General features: G+C 35.9%; 2 protein-coding genes across 4 annotated transcripts; one reads left to right on the top strand and one right to left on the bottom strand.

Annotated features, from left to right (window-relative positions):
• The first annotated feature begins 562 nt into the window (after nucleotides 1–562).
• On the top strand, nucleotides 563–9570 carry LOC129269517 (centromere protein X-like). 2 transcript variants are annotated; one of them, XM_054907025.2, is made up of 5 exons: nucleotides 563–1185; nucleotides 2190–2241; nucleotides 3213–3266; nucleotides 3967–4055; nucleotides 5702–9570. In XM_054907025.2, the coding sequence occupies exons 1-5, from the start codon at nucleotides 1138–1140 to the stop codon at nucleotides 5714–5716; spliced, it is 258 nt and encodes an 85-aa protein (XP_054763000.2). In that variant the 5' UTR covers nucleotides 563–1137; the 3' UTR covers nucleotides 5717–9570. The 2 variants fall into 2 exon arrangements, with proteins under 2 accessions (XP_054763000.2, XP_063961962.1); XM_064105892.1 differs by lacking the exon at nucleotides 5702–9570 and having other exon boundaries at nucleotides 584–1185; nucleotides 3967–4167.
• Nucleotides 6507–13195, bottom strand: LOC129269515 (uncharacterized). 2 transcript variants are annotated; one of them, XR_010294929.1, is made up of 4 exons: nucleotides 13028–13195; nucleotides 11078–11275; nucleotides 8933–10296; nucleotides 6708–8638 (listed from the first exon to the last, which is right to left on the bottom strand). XR_010294929.1 is itself a non-coding variant. In XM_054907024.2 (3 exons), the coding sequence occupies exons 1-3, from the start codon at nucleotides 13089–13091 to the stop codon at nucleotides 10055–10057; spliced, it is 504 nt and encodes a 167-aa protein (XP_054762999.2). In that variant the 5' UTR covers nucleotides 13092–13185; the 3' UTR covers nucleotides 6507–10054. The 2 variants fall into 2 exon arrangements, 1 of the variants encoding a protein (XP_054762999.2); XM_054907024.2 differs by having other exon boundaries at nucleotides 6507–10296; nucleotides 13028–13185.
• Between the last annotated feature and the right edge of the window lie 5530 nt (nucleotides 13196–18725).

Raw genomic sequence — 18725 nt, 5'->3', positions numbered from 1 at the left:
GGTGTGGGCTACTAAAACTAAAGCACCAGCCCGTTGTTTTTCTTTACAAATTGAAAGAAGGGAAACCCCCCTACACACACCCAAAATATATTTCAGGAGCAATCTTCCAATTGTATTTTATAAAGAGGACTGTTAGTTGAAATTTACTCCTCAATATACGAAAACACATAGAGTATATAGGGGTGTGGGCTACTAAAATTAAAGCACTAGCCCGTTGTTTTTCTTTACAAATTGAAAGAAGGGAAACCCCCCTACACACACCCAAAATATATTTCAGGAGCAATCTTCCAATTGTATTTTATAAAGAGGACTGTTAGTTGAAATTTACTCCTCAATTTGGGAAAAAGAAGTTCAGTAATTACCAAAAATAGAATCAGTGTTAGATGGAAAATCATATGCATACACTTTGTCAATCAGCCATATCAAAATAAAAAAAAATAGCAATGGGTTGGCTCGAATGAATATCTATGGCCTGCCACTAGTGATTAGGCCCGTGTAGCCCTGATCCCGTTTGTTTGATTTGTACAAGAATGCACGCTTCTCTTCGTGCGCAAAATCCTGTATCTGATCTATCTTATATCGCAATATTGTTGGCTGGAACTGTTGGCTGGCTTGCTGTTGGCTGGCTTATTGTTGGCTCACTTGATATAGGCGCGCTTATTTGATTCCGCGCGAAATGAGAATGTAAACAAGTGGGGAATTCCCTGAGGTCCATGTAGTACCCCGTGCGTGCAGGATGGTTCATTGCATCCATCATAGTTCATGCATTGGACAAGTCGACAGCTGTGGCCTGTGTTTGATTCGATTCTGAAGACAGCGCACGGTTTAGGATTAGGAATCGAATCTCCAAACAGTTGACAGTAGAGCTAGGATCAGTTAAGAAAGAGAGAGAGAGAGGTTTAAAGACAAATCTGGACTGTAGGCCGCACATCTCATCACCATTTACTCTAGCCTAGGAGTCTAGCCCTACTACTAGTACTACTACTCTATAGTATACTAGCCCGTTAGGCCGAACTTAGGCTACGCGTGTTCGGGCTGCTGCCGCATTATTAGTTCCGAGTCGTGAGCTCCCTCCCCCAGGATTGAAATCTACCCTTGCTTCCACGTCAGGCTAGGCCGAGGAAATCATCAATCATCATGGCGTCTACGTCAACATCATCGCGTGAAGAAATAACATTTAAACAGGTATCTTGACTTTAGCATGCCTAACTAAGTAACATTAAGACGATCTACACTAAAAGTTTTACAAAATCTAATCATAACAAAATTAAAGTAGATCTAGTCTCTGCTGGCGCTGATGATGGCCACCTGCATGGCTCTATTCCCAACTTTTAGTTTAAGTTTAACTTTGTCCTTGTTGATGCTCAGTATTGTTTGGCATAATCAACTTCAAAAGTTCAAATCAAAGTCAAGAGTCTACAATGTTGTAGTAATTTTATTTAGTAGGGTCTAGCCCCTATGCACCTTTTTTTAACTTGTTCTCAGAGTCAGAATGTCTATGCATGTGCTGGTTTGGACTAAGTGATAAATATGAAGGAGTAATATAAATGGGTAAGAATTAAGACTACATGATCTAATGTCAGATATTGTACTGTGTTGGAATAAAGTTTACACCCCCCCCCCAAAAAAAAAGGTAAAAAATAACCCTGATTGTGGACGAATATGGATTTCAGTTGTCTCGCTCACCTATAGTAATTCACTAATTGCATGCAAAATCAGTGTTAATCCTTACAAATCAGAAATCAGATCGGTTCATCATGGAATGAAATGTAACTTTTACTACTAATAATAATATATACTGATTTATATAGCGCAGAAACTATGTGCATATATTCTACTGCGCTGCATTTAAGAGCTAGTGAAATGCTTGAGAACAGATTGAGAAAAGGGGGTGAAGAAATGTATGGGAATTATTTGAACAGATAGGTTTTTAGTTTAAGTTTGAACGTTTCTACTGATGGACAGGATCTTATTACATACGGCAAACCATTCCATAATTTTGGGGCTGCACAGGCAAAACTAACCTTAATAGAGTCTGCAACAAACATGACCAAATAAGAGACACTCATTGGATAATTTTCTCTTACTATATCATTTTACCATTTGTTTGTATCAATTTCACAGATAGGTCCATTGGCATACTTTTTTTCTCTCTCCCTTATTCCCCTCCTGATTCTTTTTCTCTGCAGGGTACCATCCAGCGATTAATACAAAAGAATTGTAAAGAAGAGAAGACAAAAAGTAAGTAAAAATCAGAGGTTAGAATGATAAGTATGACTGTATACATGGATATGTTGCCCGGGGGGGGGGGGGGGAATGGCACTCAACTATATTGCTGTGCTGTAAACACCTGCGACCAAAAAACGCGTAAGAAGGGTACTTTTCGCTGATCATGGCACATCACACATGATGCGTTTAGGGTGTCAAATAGGCCAAAACCCCCAAAATCAGGCAAAAAGTGTATGGTTGTGGGGGTAAAACACTTTTTCACAGGTTATACTTGTTTAGGGGGCAAAATTGTCAAAATGCATGCAAAAATACTTGAATAGGGTAAAACATGTTTAGTGTGGGTTTGTAAAACCTGTGGTGTGTGTGTGTGTGTGCGAGTGTACAGCAATAAGAGTGCCCCCCCCCCCCCCCCCCCGGATATGCTGCACTTATCCTGATGTAGGTTTTGTTAACTCATTTCATTATTGAGAAATTGAAGTTTGAACTGACACTTGGCTCTTTCCATGAAGTTGAGATTGAAAATAATCAGAATCTATTAGAACCACCTTGGTGCAATTTCATAACAAAATAAGAATCAATAGATAACCAGAAACCTGATTTTAGGGGAATAATTATAAATTGAGACTATGGCATATCCCTCACATTGTGTTCAAAATGGCTAGTTGTATGCATAGGAGGAAAGACCAGAATAGAAAACAGAATGTTTAAAAATGCCAGACAAATTCAGTTATCTAGGCAAAGGTGTCCATGAAACATAGTGTTTTTTTTTCAATCAATGATAGCAACACTTTTGTATTTTTTTATGTGAAATGTGAAACAAAATGTTATCCATCTCAGCTCAGCTGTTGAAGGTTCTTTAAAAAAAATAAAAAATTGCAGTACATCTTCCAACAATAAAATTTGTAAAAATTCAGATCATGACCCTCACTGAATGTATTTTTAATTGTTCCACTTTCTCTGTCTCCCTCTCTGTATTCCTTTAGTAAACAAAGATGCACTGGTGCTTATTGTGGAACTGGCTCGCATCTTTGTTACTGGTATGTGGTAAAAGTCTAGTGCATGTCGTTTACATTTGAAGAGATTGGATAATTGATTAGATGTAAATTTGGTGATGGGACATTTTTTGTGCGACAATTGCCCTGGCCCTTATTTTGTCAGAGAGGTAGGGTTAGGGTAGCAATAGGGAATGGTGTGAGAATTAGGGTTAGGTTTAGGGAAGGGTAAAGTGTAAACTCCAGAGTTGAAAATAATCATGAATTGGGATGTCAAATTTGTAGCAGAGCAATTGTCACTGGAGCACATGTCATAGAATAGGTTATTTTTTAGTGTATTCAAAACATATAATTCTGTATTATATATTTCATAATGAACTTGTACCTGAGTGAGGTTCATTCAGTAGCCTATTAATATTCCTTACAAATAGCATTTCATGTTATGTGAATTTTATAAGTAATTGTGAGAAGTGACCTGTAATTTTCATTATTGTACGATTCTATTTCAAATTATTGATGAGCTGTTCATTCATAATTCATTTCTTCTACACCTGCTTAATCACAGTTTTTTTTTCTTATCAAGGGTTGGTTAGTGTTTTGATACGGTCAAAAAGGCATGTAATGATAAATAAAAAAATGATGTTTTTTTTTATATCTTCCTTTTGTTTTCATTCTTGACACTACCATGCTAAATATAACTCCTTTTGTCATGTGATTTCTCTTTGTTATATCATTCCAATTACAGAAGGAGCTTGTAGGTCAGCACAGCAAGCCAAGTCTGAGTCTGCTATGGTGGTTGAACCAAGACATTTGGAAAAGGTTCTTCCTCAGCTGGTAATTCTTGTTCTTATTCAGGGTGCCTAAAAATGAAACCTAATGCCTTTCATTTTAAATACAAAAGACATTTATAACATTTATGATGACAGTTTATCTGCGTTGGTTGAAAATAACAAATTATTAAAATTTTACTATCAAAAGTTTAATCATTTCATTTGTTGTTGATAACATTTACTTGAAAGTACAGCTAATTAGCATTTGAATGATATCTTGATAAAGGTCCTACAACTTCCGAGCATTTTAGACAGTGTATACAAAGGTACTACCTAGGCTATGGCAAGCTTTCTCAATTTCAGATTTTCATATCAAGAATGATTTCATATAAACAATTTGAATTCTTTATATTTTGTTTTTTTAATGCTTCATGCAATTCTTGATATCAAGAATGGAATGCTTGAATAGAAATCAAGAAGTGGGATTAGAGGAGATAACATGTATGGTCCATCAGCTAAAGTGTCTAAAATGTCCAGGGGGTGTTTCACAAAGATTTAATTGTGACTTTAGAGTTGCACTTAAATTTCAGTTGCATGCAGTATATAACGCATCACCGCATTGGTCAGATCATGTGCACAAGACGCGCACCACCATGTATCGATCAATCAATTTACGTGTTAGATAACATGTGCAAGTTGGCATTTAAGCATGACTTTAAGTCACATTTAACCCTTTGTGAATCCCCCCCCCCTCCCCCGGTGTGACAGACTCTTTGGCCCGTATTCTGAAGTCAGGTTTAAAATAGACCACGGTCTAACTCTGTGCTAAAATTATGGGGAGCCAAAAGTTTTTAAAAATCTGTTTATATTGTATATTTCTTATGTTTACAATTTTGTATCCTTTTGCATTCTTAAGGAAGAAAAATACTTCAGTTATCATTCCCTGACAATTATGAACAAATAAGCCAGTTCACGGTTAGCTCATAATAAACTTTTCTTAATGACCTTTGTGATTTTTCATTAGGATAAGCACTATCATTTTCAAATGTAGATGTTGCGTAAGCTTTACGGTAGAGTATTCAAATTCTAAGAACTAAAGGCATTGTATAGACCAGGTGACTAGAATAGTACATCAGGGATAAAGTTTGGAAATCTGTTTTATTGTCTGCCTTTGGCACATTTGACTATTGTTTAGGCTAAGTACTGTCAAATACCAGTGATTATGAAGGCTCTATTTATTACTCTTCAGCTTGGATGTGATAAATAATTTGAAAGGAATACATGAATAATCATCAAATCACAAATGCCTATGTCAGTGAATTTGAAAGCCACCTTCATGGTTATCTCCAATGACCTTTTTCTGCTTGTGCGCAGTTTACAACCGTGAACAGGCTTATTGGGCGTCATATAAAATAAATTGAATGTGTACTGTAAGGGATATGTGCTCCTATTGGCTCTCCATAGTTAAACCACAGCTTTAAACCAGAGTTCGGAACACAGGCCTTTAGGTTTGTATGATCATGGATCACTGAATGCCATTCTGATGAAAATGTGCAAAATTGCAGTTGTTTTCATAGTCAAGTTTTTGCTTCCATATTTCAAACTTGATTTATTGTTCCTTGAAAAAAAAAACCTTGAATACTGTATATATTCAAAATAATATGTTATCACTGGTACTGTACTTTTCTTCTTCCATTCTTCCCATTTCAGCTGTTAGATTTCTGATGGTCCAAAATCTAGTGCATCAGAAGTGAAGGACTTTCATCTGTTGCTCTCCATGAAATGCACCTGTTCTACAAACATTCTTCTGGAAGGAAATGATACTGATAAACAAACTTTCTCCTGGAAGGAAGTGCTGCTGATCTACAAACTTTCTTGAAGGAAATGCGATCTACAAACTCTACTTGAAGGAAATGCTATTGATCTACACACTTTCTCCTTGTAGGATATGCAACCGATCTACGAACTATCTTGAAGAAATGCAACTGATCAAGAAACTTCTCTTGAAGGAAATGCTATTGATCTCAAAACTTTCATGAAGGAAATGCTTCAGACTGATAAACTTTATTCTTGTGAGGTCAGTCAGAGTCTCAGGGGTCAATATGAAGATGGAAGTTATTACTCTTAGCTGCAATGCTATCAGCACTGTATGTAGTCGAGACCTGTCTTATTTTTCATAACGACCACTGCTGATATTATAATTTAGCACAGCGTTATACTGAACACAACAATCTCTTGTAAGATGGCATGCAGGAGACGATCTCATGAGAGCTGTCAGACAGCATATGCTGATGGAACGATCCCCCGAAGAGTGCTTCAAGAAGCATCTCGTCAGTGATTTTCACCGACTAATTTGCTCTGAGCCAATCAGATGCAAGAATTTCGGTAGCTTATAACATTAGTCCATGAAAATCACAATTAGCTTCATGAAATTGCTCCCTGGGTCTCAACTCCCATTTCTTATTTGAATGGCCAAGATTAGTTACACTACCGTGTTGATCGCTGCTAATTGTAATGGGCAACCCATTGGTTGACACTATTTTCAATAATTTGTTTTTGTTGATGTTGTTGATATTGGCCATAACATTAGTAATTTATAAGTAGACAAACTTTTGAGACATTGAAGCTGAAATGTCTATAATTTGCCCAATCCAGTGAATTATGTTTTCAGGAAATGCAAAATAACCCAATATATGCTTACATTATAATGAATACCAGTATACCAGCCACAGAGTTAGCAAACTCTCATAATTTTTATATGAAAAAGAATAATTTATTATGATTTGTCATGTGATATAAATCAATATAATTTCCAATTAATCTCACAATTTATACAACCATAATACAAAGACTATATAAAAAAGTATAGTTTGTCTTTATTTACAGATACTGAAACTAAACTAAAAACAGGAAAAGTAGATCTTGTGTTTTTCTCCCTGATATGCTTTAAAAAGATTTGTCAATGAATATAATAAATACCAATATAATTTCTGATCAATACAAACATAATAAACTGATTTTATAAAAAGTATAGTTTGTCTCTATTTACAGATCTGAAACTAAAAAGCCAAGGAAAATAGATGATGTGTTTTCTTCCTGCTTTGCTGTAAAAAATGGAAAGGTGTATTGCTGTATATAATCCTTTTAAAGTGTACAATATGTAAGAAATACATACAACCATTGACCCGTCTTCTAAAAATAAAATGTTATCTTCACATCTGTTTTAGTTTAATCCAATCCTCCAGATATTATATTTTTAAAACCAAACAACAAGAACAAAATACCCGTCAGCCTCACCAAAGCTTTACTGTACTTATCAAGTCAGACTCTTACAAAGCATGACAACGATGAGAGAAATGTTACCCTGAATGCCCACAGCATTTAAACTTATTCATGAAAGGTACTGAATGGGATGACATTACTGTAGTTATGTGATAAAATTCAGCTTTAAAACAACCATTCTGACTTGTCACTTGTCAGTATTATGAACCAAATGTGCATGCAACCATCATCTTGATTGCACATTGCTATGTTTGTGATTGATCACGTTTCATATGCTCGATATAACAAGGTAATTATCAGTACATGAAAGAAACAACTTTTTTTACGTTTACTCAATACGAAGATTTCGGTACGTACAATTCAAATTATACATTTATGTAGAGAACACTGTACTTTAGATGTACATCAGGAATATTTATCAGACTTTTTACTTGGATGTATGTATCTTCTATTTAAGTTGACCTTGTTAGGATTTTTTTAAGAAAAAACTACTGAGTTATAGACAAGTTTACCCATCTGTGTATAGTGTTCTTTTTTGGTTCTTGAACTTTTTTTTTTTTTTCTATTAAAATCAGGTGGTATCCAGATTCTATACCGTGAATACTAGTTTCACTTGCCCCTTGATTTACACAACAGCAAATTCTACTGTTTTCTGTACTATTCATAAATATTTGAGTTTAAATATACTGTTATTGCTTTTGAACATAAGGTGTGTGAAAATTTGTATTTTCTGTTTTGAGGTCTCAAAAGTATTTTATATACTGTACAGTATTATTGCTTTGACGAAAGTACAAAGGCATTACAGAGTATTGGAATAGAATGACTTAATGATGAAAAACAATAATTCTAAGAATGTGAAATCCAAACTCTGAAAAAGATAGGAAATTTGTCTATCATTCTAATAGTAAATTATGCGTGGTAACAATAGACGAGTTGAATGTCACACTGATTAAGAACATTATTCATCAGGTAATATATTTCAAGCATTCATGAACATGTAGATATATTCCAATGAAACCTGTTTATAAACACCACCTACATGTAAGCAGAGATGTAGTTGACACCTTGTCCAAATTCTGGCAGTCTATGGGAGAAGGTACTCAAAAGTACCGGCCTAGACTATATCTCTGAGGTAAACAAGTTAATGGTGTTTTTGAGGTTGCCTTTAATTTTTTTGGATGGATCCCTGATTAAAGGAGAATGAAACCCTTGAAACCAGCTGAATCCATATCAAAGAGAAAAATCAAAGAAACATATTGTTGAAAGTTTGAGGAAGATTGAATGAATAATAAGAAAGTTATGAGCATTTGAATATTGAGATCACTAATGCCATGTAGATCCTCCCATTGGCAATGCGACCAAGATCTGTGATGTCACACACGTACAACTCCCTCATTACTTTAGTACTTATTTCACTTATATTCTCACTTTTATAGAGTCTATCACAAGGTGAGGTGTTCTCTTTATGAGAGGACAAGTACAGAGGTTTCACAACATTATATCATTAATGAATCGTTTGTCATATGATTAGAATGAGCAAAAAGAGATGTTTTGGGGTATATTTTCAGTGTCCAAAAGGGGAGAGTTGTTCATCTGTGACATCATAGATCTTGGTCGCATTGCCAATGGGAGGATCTCCATAGCATTAGTGATCTCGACATTCAAATGCTCATAACTCTTTTATTGCTAGTCCTATTTTACTCAAACTTTTGTTGATCTTATTCTTTGATTTTCTGCTTTCACAAAAGCTAACTTGCTCCAAGAGTTTCATTCTCCTTTAAGAGAAACGAAAATTGTGGTCTTTATGAACAGGTGGTCCATCTATACAGATGGGTGCTGAAGCAGATTTGACTGTAGTACACATAGTTTATGACCTTTATGTTTTTGCCAGACTGGGATATCAGCCTTCTTGTTTGTGTCAGTGTGTACGAGTGCGGAGAACATTTAATCCAGCTGTTCTTTACTACACTGTATTGCTTTTGTTTACTAAGTACAATTATCACAATTTTTCTTATGCAAGGGAAAGGTTTTTTTTCCAAGTGTTCTTTTGAACTTGATGGGACATAGATATATTGTCATAAGGATACACTTTCTTTAATCTACATGTATGATAAAAAATGACTAATAATAATCATGAATGAGATGGGGGAAGAAATGACAATTGTAGCAATCTTACATTTTGTGAAGTAAGCTTTGCTCATTACTGTTTGAAATGTGCTGATATAAATACGATGTTCCTTTAATATGATGACAATTAAACTATATAATACTACATGTAAACCTGCTTCAGCAACGAACGACCTATCTATAACGACCACCTGTTTATATAGACTGCTTCTCTTGTGTCCTTAGGTGGTCTTTATGAACAGTTTTTACTTTAACTATATGAATTGTAATTGTTTTGAAAATACCAACATTATTTAAACAAACTCGAACTTGTATTCTACATGCAATAAGCTTCGGTCTAATGAGCTCTGAAGGTTTGCATGGTGGTGAGAAGAAATAAGGTTTTTGGTTACACCATGCACGTTAGTCCTGGATCTGCTGATGAAGATCAGAGTTTATATGCTTGTAACATTGAGATAAACAGTTCTTTTATGAACTATTATCAGAAAGATTACTTATCAGTCTTTTTCAGGACTACCTTGCATGGTGTGACCTAAACTCTTATCCAAACTTAGTCAGTTAAACTGTACGAGAGAATACAATTAATTTTGGGAAAAAAACCTATCCTGTGAGAAGCTATCCTTGCAAGATAACAGTCATGGGAACAGCAGCCTCTCAAGGAACCGTCAGGTCATAGTTCGGCCTCTCGGTCTCTGCATCCCAGCTGCAGTTGTTCCAGAGGTGATATCCCAGATAGGTGGCATACCTCCTACAGTTGTTGTCCTCGACGCAGATCTGTTCACATATGCTACCCCACCACGTATTAAAGGTGGACACTTCCTCTATGGTGCAAGTGGAGAAGCCGTCGCGTGTCCAAGAAACGTTGGTAAAGGATTCTGTCGATGCAGACTGCCTTCCTGTTGGTAAAAAGTGATAGGATGGTTTTACTGACTAAAGTGAGCATGATACAAGTATCTTGGCCTACGTCAAAACTTTTGAGGCCAAAGAATTCTTTTTTTTTATAGAAAAGAGCTATATAACACATGTTTTGCATAATCTGGTCTTAAAATTACCAAAACTTGGGCAAATCTTATTGACTTATCTTGCATGTTTACCTATCCGAATCCTAATTGATTTTTTTTTATTCTGAAAGAAGAAAGCAGTTGACACACATTATTACAAGAATATACATTTCACTAAGATTTATCTTTTGTCGAACATCCCTCTACCAAAATACATATACTTTAGTACCGGTACCACTTTGTAATAACATTCTGTAATGTAATGCAAAACTTGCATTTTCTTAATTATACCATAGATGTACACAACAATTATTAAGTCAAAATTGATTTTTTTTTCCTCCTGAAATTGGCAACAACTGTACACTTTCTATTTATGTCCATATTTTACATAAATTACATATGGATATAACATCAGTCAAAGTGTATGATAATGCAAACATTGACAATAAAATAATTTTCAAACAGGATTTATTCTTTTCATCACACTACCAATTTATAGAGTCTGTAATGTTAAGCTTCGATAGAAAACTTGTTTTATGCAGGAAGCAGAGCACATACTGCAAGGGAAATGATATCAACAATTTCACATTTTCACTTTCTAATCATATACCATGTTTGATTACTGGCATTCAAGATATTAAATGAAAATTGCACAAAAATGTCCCCTAGAACTTACTAATGTGACATGAAGTTGAGCTGGCATCATTGTAGTCATAGATGTAGTCCATATATCGGACCCATGTGTGCTCCACATTTTCTCCTCCCCCTATCGCTGAGTTGTACCCTCCATAATAATTGAAGAAACTGTTGAGACATTCATAGCTGTCGGGATCTACCACTATACACGAGGGGTAGTGCCACTCATTTCCGATGACTGCAGGAAGGGAATAATACATGTATATTCATGAATATCAAATATTCAACTTAGATTCATAGAATATAGCAATTTCATGAAAATTTAATTAAAATCAAATTAATAACTTGTATGAAACAATTCATCTTTGCATAACGTTTTCATTAAAATTCAATGAAAACCAAAGTAAGATAAACTCATGCATCCATATTCATTAATGTGAAATCATATAAAAATATGTTCCATGCATAGGCCTACATAAACTATCATTGGTAGTGTCAGACACTACACAAATGTCCTGTAGTATCAGACATTCATACGAAATTTAAAAAATAATACAGGGGACTTAGATTGGCTGCCATTCACAAGGTAGATGCCAAATGTACAGTAATACCACTCTTCTATTTTCCATAAAAGAACCTGCAATTTAGTGATAAATATGTCAATTTATGGTTTTGCTATGTAATATAAAAGTAACTATCCACATTGTAATCTTTATAGACATGAAAATCTCCAAGTACCATTGATCTTTACTGGAGTGATGATGATAAATATGAGTATCAGTACACAAGAAGTATTCCATTTTAGGGTAGGGGCAGGGGTGGCAGTGTTTGGTTCTTGTTTTGTTCTACTTTGATCGTATAGGCCATAAATCCAACAAATAAGTAATATAAATTGCCGTTATATCATTGGTATAATTGTTCACATTTTTTCAATAACAGATTTGACTAGTTTTTAGTCAACATATAATAAAAGATTCTCTACTTTCCATTGATACCTATATTTAAAAGCTCATATGTTCTTGAAATTTTATGTGTCACATTACATGCTCCCACTTCAAGGAAATGTGCCTGTAGGAAAAGTCTGCAGTTAAATGCTTAGAGAAAATACCTGGTGAGATAATGAGGAAATATGCATTTACATCCCACCGCTGCCACCAGTCGGTCTTCATCTCTCTTGCTCTCTCACTCTCCATCTCTCTTTGACTCCTATACTTTTTGATCAAACAAGTATTTCAAGTAAGATCTTTTTTGGTTACATTTAGTATATACTGTATATATATTTTATAAAGAGATCTTTAAAAAAATTATCAAAATGGTTATGAAATGAGAAAAATTTGATTTACTAATTTCTATATCAATCCTCAAAATTGGCAATTTTGCCTCATCAAAATGACAGATTTAAGATTTACAACTCTTCAGATATGTCACATTTTTAATATAAAAATACACGAAATTCGATATTTTCTCCATTTTCTATTTAACATGCTGCATGTCTTTGTGTTAACTCATCGCATGTTGTGTGAAAGAATTTTTCTCATATATCTTGAGCTAAGTAGAAGACAAGTTGCACCTTGTGAGATAATGAGGAAAATATGCATGTATACATGTACATCCCACCGCTGCCACCAGTCAGTCTTCACCTCTCTTGCTCTCTCTCTCTCTCCATCTCTCTTTGACTCCTATACTTTTATGATCAAACGTGTAAGATTTTTTTTGGTTACATTTAGGAGTATATAAAGGACAAACTGTAAAACATTCCACGAAATTGTACAGTATTTTTATATGTTTCACTAAGATCAAATGCTCGTGAATGTGAGTTGTGACCGTCTGAACTGACACTGTCAGTCTGCATGGCCCTGTTCCGCAATACTATGCAGTCTTTAATTTTCATTTAATTTACAAGTAATGTTTTAACTATTTTGATAAATACATCGTCTGTCAATACACATGATGCACCTGAAAGAAACGGCATGTTAACTGGTTAACTTACCATAACACAAAAACAGGAGAATTGATAAGACACAGCCATAGAAACGGGACGCTAACTCGGCCATCGCAATCTACCTTCTCTAATTGCGATTGGGTACAGAGATGGCGCTAGATTACAACAAACAATGTTCAGTCTCGTGAGTGAGCAACATCAAGGTCCCGTTTCTTCTTCTTCTTCATGTTCTTTGTTGTTCTTCCCCCGGTATTCGAGGATCAGCGGCTATCTGCAGGTTGGTTGTTGTGTTGTAGTAATTTCACTAAGATTATTTCTATACCAAATTTACTTTCAGCCAATCAGATTTGCGGATTTCAATACATTATAACTGCTATTGCAAATTTGTTATTTTAAAAAGTTTTATGACATGAGTCCCAGTGGCGTACCTAGGATTTTCCACAGGGGGGCAAAACCGTCCGTCAAAAAATTTGACAAGCAAAAAAAAAAAAAATTCTTCAATCACAAATAAAGGATTTTGTACCAGAAAAAAAATTGACAAGCAAAAAAAAAAAAAAAAAAAAAAAAAAAGGTCCCCTGCCCCCCCCCCCGTAGGTACGCTAGTGATGAGTCCAAAATATTGTTGCCTAGTTATCAAAATATTCTACTGCTTTCAACTTACTTCCTAACGCTATTGTCTGTTTTGTCGATTTTCCTTTCCCTCGTTTTCACCATTTTCCCAATAAAAAAATTTACTTACAAACATGCTGACTTAAAATGAAAGAAAAAACTCCTAATTCTTTTTCACGGACAGCGAGCAACATCCAGATTACTTTTTCAAACGTGCATTAAACAGTGAACTTGCTACATTTTATTGAACAATATCTCGTTTTCTACATTGTGAGAAGCTCATAAGCCAGGGATCATTCAGGGACAACGAGGTTAGAAACAGAGTCATAATAATGATAATAATAATATATTATTAGTATTATTCTTATTATTATTATTGATGATGATGATGATGATGATGATAATGATAATAATGATAATTATTATCATCATTATTAAAACCGATTCTAAGTAATCACGGATAACATGTCAACTGAATTACATTGATATATTAAAAATATTCCAATTTCCTGCCATATTTTTATAGGGGTTTTAGTCTTCTCCGATTTTCCCTTTTCCTTGCCAACAGTTTTCTCGCTCTAAGAATTAATTTAGCTCTATTTTTCCTATAAGATTATTAGACATTTTCATGACTAAATGCTAAATGATGACTGCTAAGCCTAATGCACGAGCCGATATTTTTGGACATGAAAACTGAATATTTTATAATCACTTTTAAATGAATATGATGCCGCGTCTCCCTGAAAGCTCGAAGCGCGAGCTGAAATACAATTATTTTGTGCACTGACTTGCAAATGGGATATTTCAAAGGTCATTATAAATTCTACGGTGAAGCGCGAGCGGAATAATTTTATTTTTTTAATCTTAACCTGATTTTTTTTTTTCTCCATTCTTCCCTTATTACCAAGCCCTATTTTACAGTTCACCCCCCTCTCCCCTCCTTTCCTCTCCCTTTTCCCCCTTTTCGCCGCTAATGGGGGGGGGGGGGGGTGGCCGCTTTGCACCCACCCCCGATCTGCTTATGTAGGCCTATATAGCTTGCAGTGGCGTACCGTGGGTCACGGCATTGGGGGGGCACCAGCAAAAATTATGAGTCACTTATAGAGCGCGCGAAGCGCGCTCAGTTGCTAGGTATACTGACATAATAGGGACATTTAAAGGACAGTGTCATTAAACGGATATGTATCTCACTGATCACATAATGCGAGCGCGAAGCGCGAGCTGAAATTTTTGTATATATTGACCCCAAACGGACATTTTAAGGACTATATTTTAGGAATGCATTAAGAGTATACATATCTCACCATAGTCATCTAATGCGAGTACAAAGCGCTTGCTGATATTGTTAGAATAATATACATCTAAACACATGAAGCACTTGTAGTCATTGTAATCATGATTAACATACGCATCTCACTAATCAAATATTGCGAGCGCGAAGCGCGAGCTGAAAATTTAGGAAAGTCAGACCTGAAGAGGGATATTTCAAGGCTTGTTTGTAGGAATTCACGTAGATCATACGTAGTTCACTAACCAGATGATGCGAGCGCGAAGCGCGAGCTGAAATTTTTGTACATATTGACCCAAAAGAGGGATAAGGACTATTTATTTTTTTAAAGGATTCCATTAAGAGTACAGATATCTCACCATAGTCATCTAATGCGAGTGCCAAGCGAATGCTGATTTTGTTAGAATTACATCTAAACACATGAATCACTTTTTGTAGTCATTGTTATCATGATTATCATACGCATCTCAGAAATCAAATATTGCGAGCGCGAAGCGCGAGCTGAAAATTTAGGAAATTCAGACCTGAAGGGGGGCATTCTAAGGCCTGCTTTTAGGAACTCACGAAGACCATGCGTATTTCACTAACCAAATGATGCGAGCGCGAAGCGCAAGCTGAAATTTTTTACATTCAGATCAGAAAAAGAGACATTTTAAGGACTGATTTTAGAAAATTCATGAAGAACAGACATATCTCACCAATCCACGAATGCGAACGTAAGTACGGACAGGAAATGGTTTATATTAAGACCTTAAAATCGGGCAATCACTTTAAGTAGTCATGAAAAAAAAAGTATATGTCACTACATAAAACAATAATAATTCGAAGTCTAAGAAAATATATTTGGTGTATATTGACTTGAAAACGGGAGGTTTTAGTACAAGAAGATTATATATATTGTTAAACAGACAATGCGAGCACCAGGAACAATGAAGACTATAGGCCCTGTGCAAATTATGTTTCATAAAGTTATAATTTATTTATGTAATATAACATAAGATAATCATAATATAATATAACATTATAATTAACAATAATTTCTTCTTTCCCACTACGTTTCTTTCCCTTTCTCCCTCTTTTTCTCCTTTTCCCCGTTTTTTTTTTTTTTTTTTTGGCCAGCCGATTGGGGGGCACGTGTCCCCCCATGCCCCCCCGTAGTTACGCCACTGATAGCTTGTGTAAGCAAAATTACTCCTTTGACAGAAAATCAGTACTTTTTGGTATACGGACGACCTTTTGCATGTTATTCCGTGCATAACCATGTCATCACTCATCATCCGGGTCCTGTTTCAGAGAGAACTGTGATAACAAAGTGTCTAACTATCAGCCAATAAGATTGAATGATTTCAGTAGCTTTAAACTGCTATTGCAAAACTCATTATTATAAGTTTTATGAAACGGCCCTGGTGTCAACTCAACAAAATAAAACCGATGTCTTTAGCTTTATTCTAGAGAGTAAAATTGTGCACAGTAAATCTTTCATTGTTTGGAATCAGTTTCCTTATTTCGTTCTGAAAAAAAAAGTCTAATCGGAAATGGGTGGGGCGAGCCCCGTTATAATTCGCACTATAACGAGCTGGCATATTGAGGGGCGGGGGGCACATCCGGCCCGTGCCCCCCTTTTGAGAGTTCTAATCCAAATAAATATGCAGTTCGAACACAAGTGTGTCCCCCTTTTGAAAGTCACAGCATATAAAGTTTTAATGGGAACATGTAGATCATAGAGAGGTGAGGACCCCCCCTTTAAAAAAAAATTCTTTGCTTTTCAAAATTTCCTCGGGAAAATGTGCCCCGGGCCCCTTTGGAAAAGTCCTGGATCATAGCACTTTTGTAAATCGATTTTGAATCTATTTGAATCGGGGTATCATGTTTTATAATATAGCCCTATAGGTCGATTGATAGGGGTACATACTCCAGCTTCCCTCGGGATTTAATTTAGGGTCTACCATTTGCATGGTGGTGCTAAAAGGGGTTGGGTATACCTTAAAAATAGTGCCATGTCCCTGGAGTTATGGAGGGTGTGATAATCCAATGATAGTTTTGTTTTGTCCGACTTTTCTTTTATAAAAAAACAAACATATGGCCCCAACTGGACTCGGTTGCCCCCTCCCCCCAAAAATAAAATACAGGCCAATGAGTTTCAATTGACAATATTTTCACAAGAATTATCTTGATTTTCATTTGAATATGAATAAAAAGGTTTTAATGCACCTTTGTGATCAGATCAATTGCTACACTAACCCCCCCCCCCCCCGGCCCCCGCCCCCGGTCCTGTATAGCCTATCCGTATAACCATGTCGATAGGTTTATTGTCTCTTTAGAAACCTTGACAATAATGAGAACTTTTTATTCTAAGTGATCTTCACTCGGAATTCTATATTAACGTCGTTTGCTAAAAAAGAAAAAGAATAACAATTAAATTCAATAAAAAAATACTCTGGCACACTTTTCTCAATTGCGCAATACGCACGACGACCGCCCTCACTGTCAATGATGACGTCAAAGCAACAATGGGAAAAAGAACTTGCACATGTATGCTATACGTACGTATTGCGCTGCTAGCTATTGCGATTATACACGTTGTGTATGGGACTGTGAAGTTATGCTGGCAAAGATAGCGCACTTTGGTCGATATTGCCTTTCAATACTGTAGTCGGTATAGGGTTGCGAGTACAATTCATTTGAGAAGAAAATTCGGGAAACTAGCTAGAACTTTTTATCATTTTTTTGTGTCGTAAGTGGTGTAATGAGGGTTAATGAGTCCCTCCCCCCAAAAAAATAAAATAAAGAGGGACCAGATATGGTGTACAAAATTTGTGAAAACCTGCGAGTTGACTTAATCAGAAAATAATAGTATATAGGGTCCTATATCATTGTTTTTCTGTATTCCTCCCTTTTTTGGAGGGGGGGGGGGGGGGGACATGCAGCTTTTGGGAAGTCCATATGTGCAGGTATTATGATTACTTATTAAAAATTCTCTGGTACAGATACCTATATATAGAAAAATAACAGTATGATAAGGGATTTTGTAATGAATGTAAAAGGTGCCCGAAAGATTTACAGGGGGTATCAAAAATTATAAGAAAAAAAAAAGAAAAAAACAGTTGTCATCATTCCCCTCTCAATGGAGAGCATTTTCTGTACAAAGTGTTTGGATAAGACAACTTGAAGACTAAAGGGCGGGGGGGGGGGGGGTGGGTCAGGGGCAAGGTGGGATTTCATGCCCCTCCCTCAGTATCCTCACCGAACTTACTGCCCAAATTCATGCAAATCACATTTGATCAGATGTATGACAAAGAAATTAAAGAAGTATGTCGAAGCAGCACTTAAGTCCGGGACTTAGGTGTAGGCCTACCGATTAGTTCACTCCTTTTCTTCCGAGGCATTTTTTTCAAAATATTTCAAATGTTCCCTTCAATTTATTGAAATGCAAGATGAAATTGCAAAGTAATTGAAATTATTTGCAGTGCCAGGCATGGCCGTATGCAGAAATCTTTCGCTGGGGGGGGGGGGGGGGCGGCACCGGCAGCATGTACGTATAAACTTTTTTGAAAAAAACCTTGAAAGCGAAATGAATTAAAATTTTCAAAATTTCTGGGGGGCAACTGCCCCCTCTGCGTACGGCCATGGTGCCAGGAGCAGTGAGTGATCTGCTTAGGCAAAATATACTTTACATGCGTTGATTCATTGATGAAATTAATCAGAATGAAATCCCACTTAATATTTTGTGTTCTTTCCTTTTAAAAAAATCACGAATGTAATTATAAGCCGCGCTTTTGCAATGTGGGCCGATCGCAAGATGTGTACTGTATTACGTGTTACGCTAAGCGAACTGAGTTAGCAATCTTT

This window comes from Lytechinus pictus, chromosome 10 (genome assembly GCF_037042905.1).
Source record: "Lytechinus pictus isolate F3 Inbred chromosome 10, Lp3.0, whole genome shotgun sequence".
Classification (NCBI taxonomy): Eukaryota; Metazoa; Echinodermata; class Echinoidea; order Temnopleuroida; family Toxopneustidae; genus Lytechinus; species Lytechinus pictus.
This window is presented reverse-complemented; position numbering and strand designations above follow the sequence as displayed.

Bases quoted from the DNA above. Each gene is read 5' to 3' on its own strand.
- LOC129269517 (XM_064105892.1), top strand. From the start codon at position 1,138: ATGGCGTCTACGTCAACATCATCGCGTGAAGAAATAACATTTAAACAG. The intron at 2,242-3,212 runs GTAAGTAAAAAT...GTATTCCTTTAG, and splicing joins TAAAGAAGAGAAGACAAAAA to TAAACAAAGATGCACTGGTG. The intron at 3,267-3,966 runs GTATGTGGTAAA...TTCCAATTACAG, and splicing joins GGCTCGCATCTTTGTTACTG to AAGGAGCTTGTAGGTCAGCA.
- LOC129269515 (XM_054907024.2), bottom strand. From the start codon at position 13,091: ATGGCCGAGTTAGCGTCCCGTTTCTATGGCTGTGTCTTATCAATTCTC. The intron at 11,276-13,027 runs GTAAGTTAACCA...CCCTTCCTGCAG, and splicing joins TCTCCTGTTTTTGTGTTATG to TCATCGGAAATGAGTGGCAC. The intron at 10,297-11,077 runs GTAAGTTCTAGG...TTTTACCAACAG, and splicing joins CTCAACTTCATGTCACATTA to GAAGGCAGTCTGCATCGACA.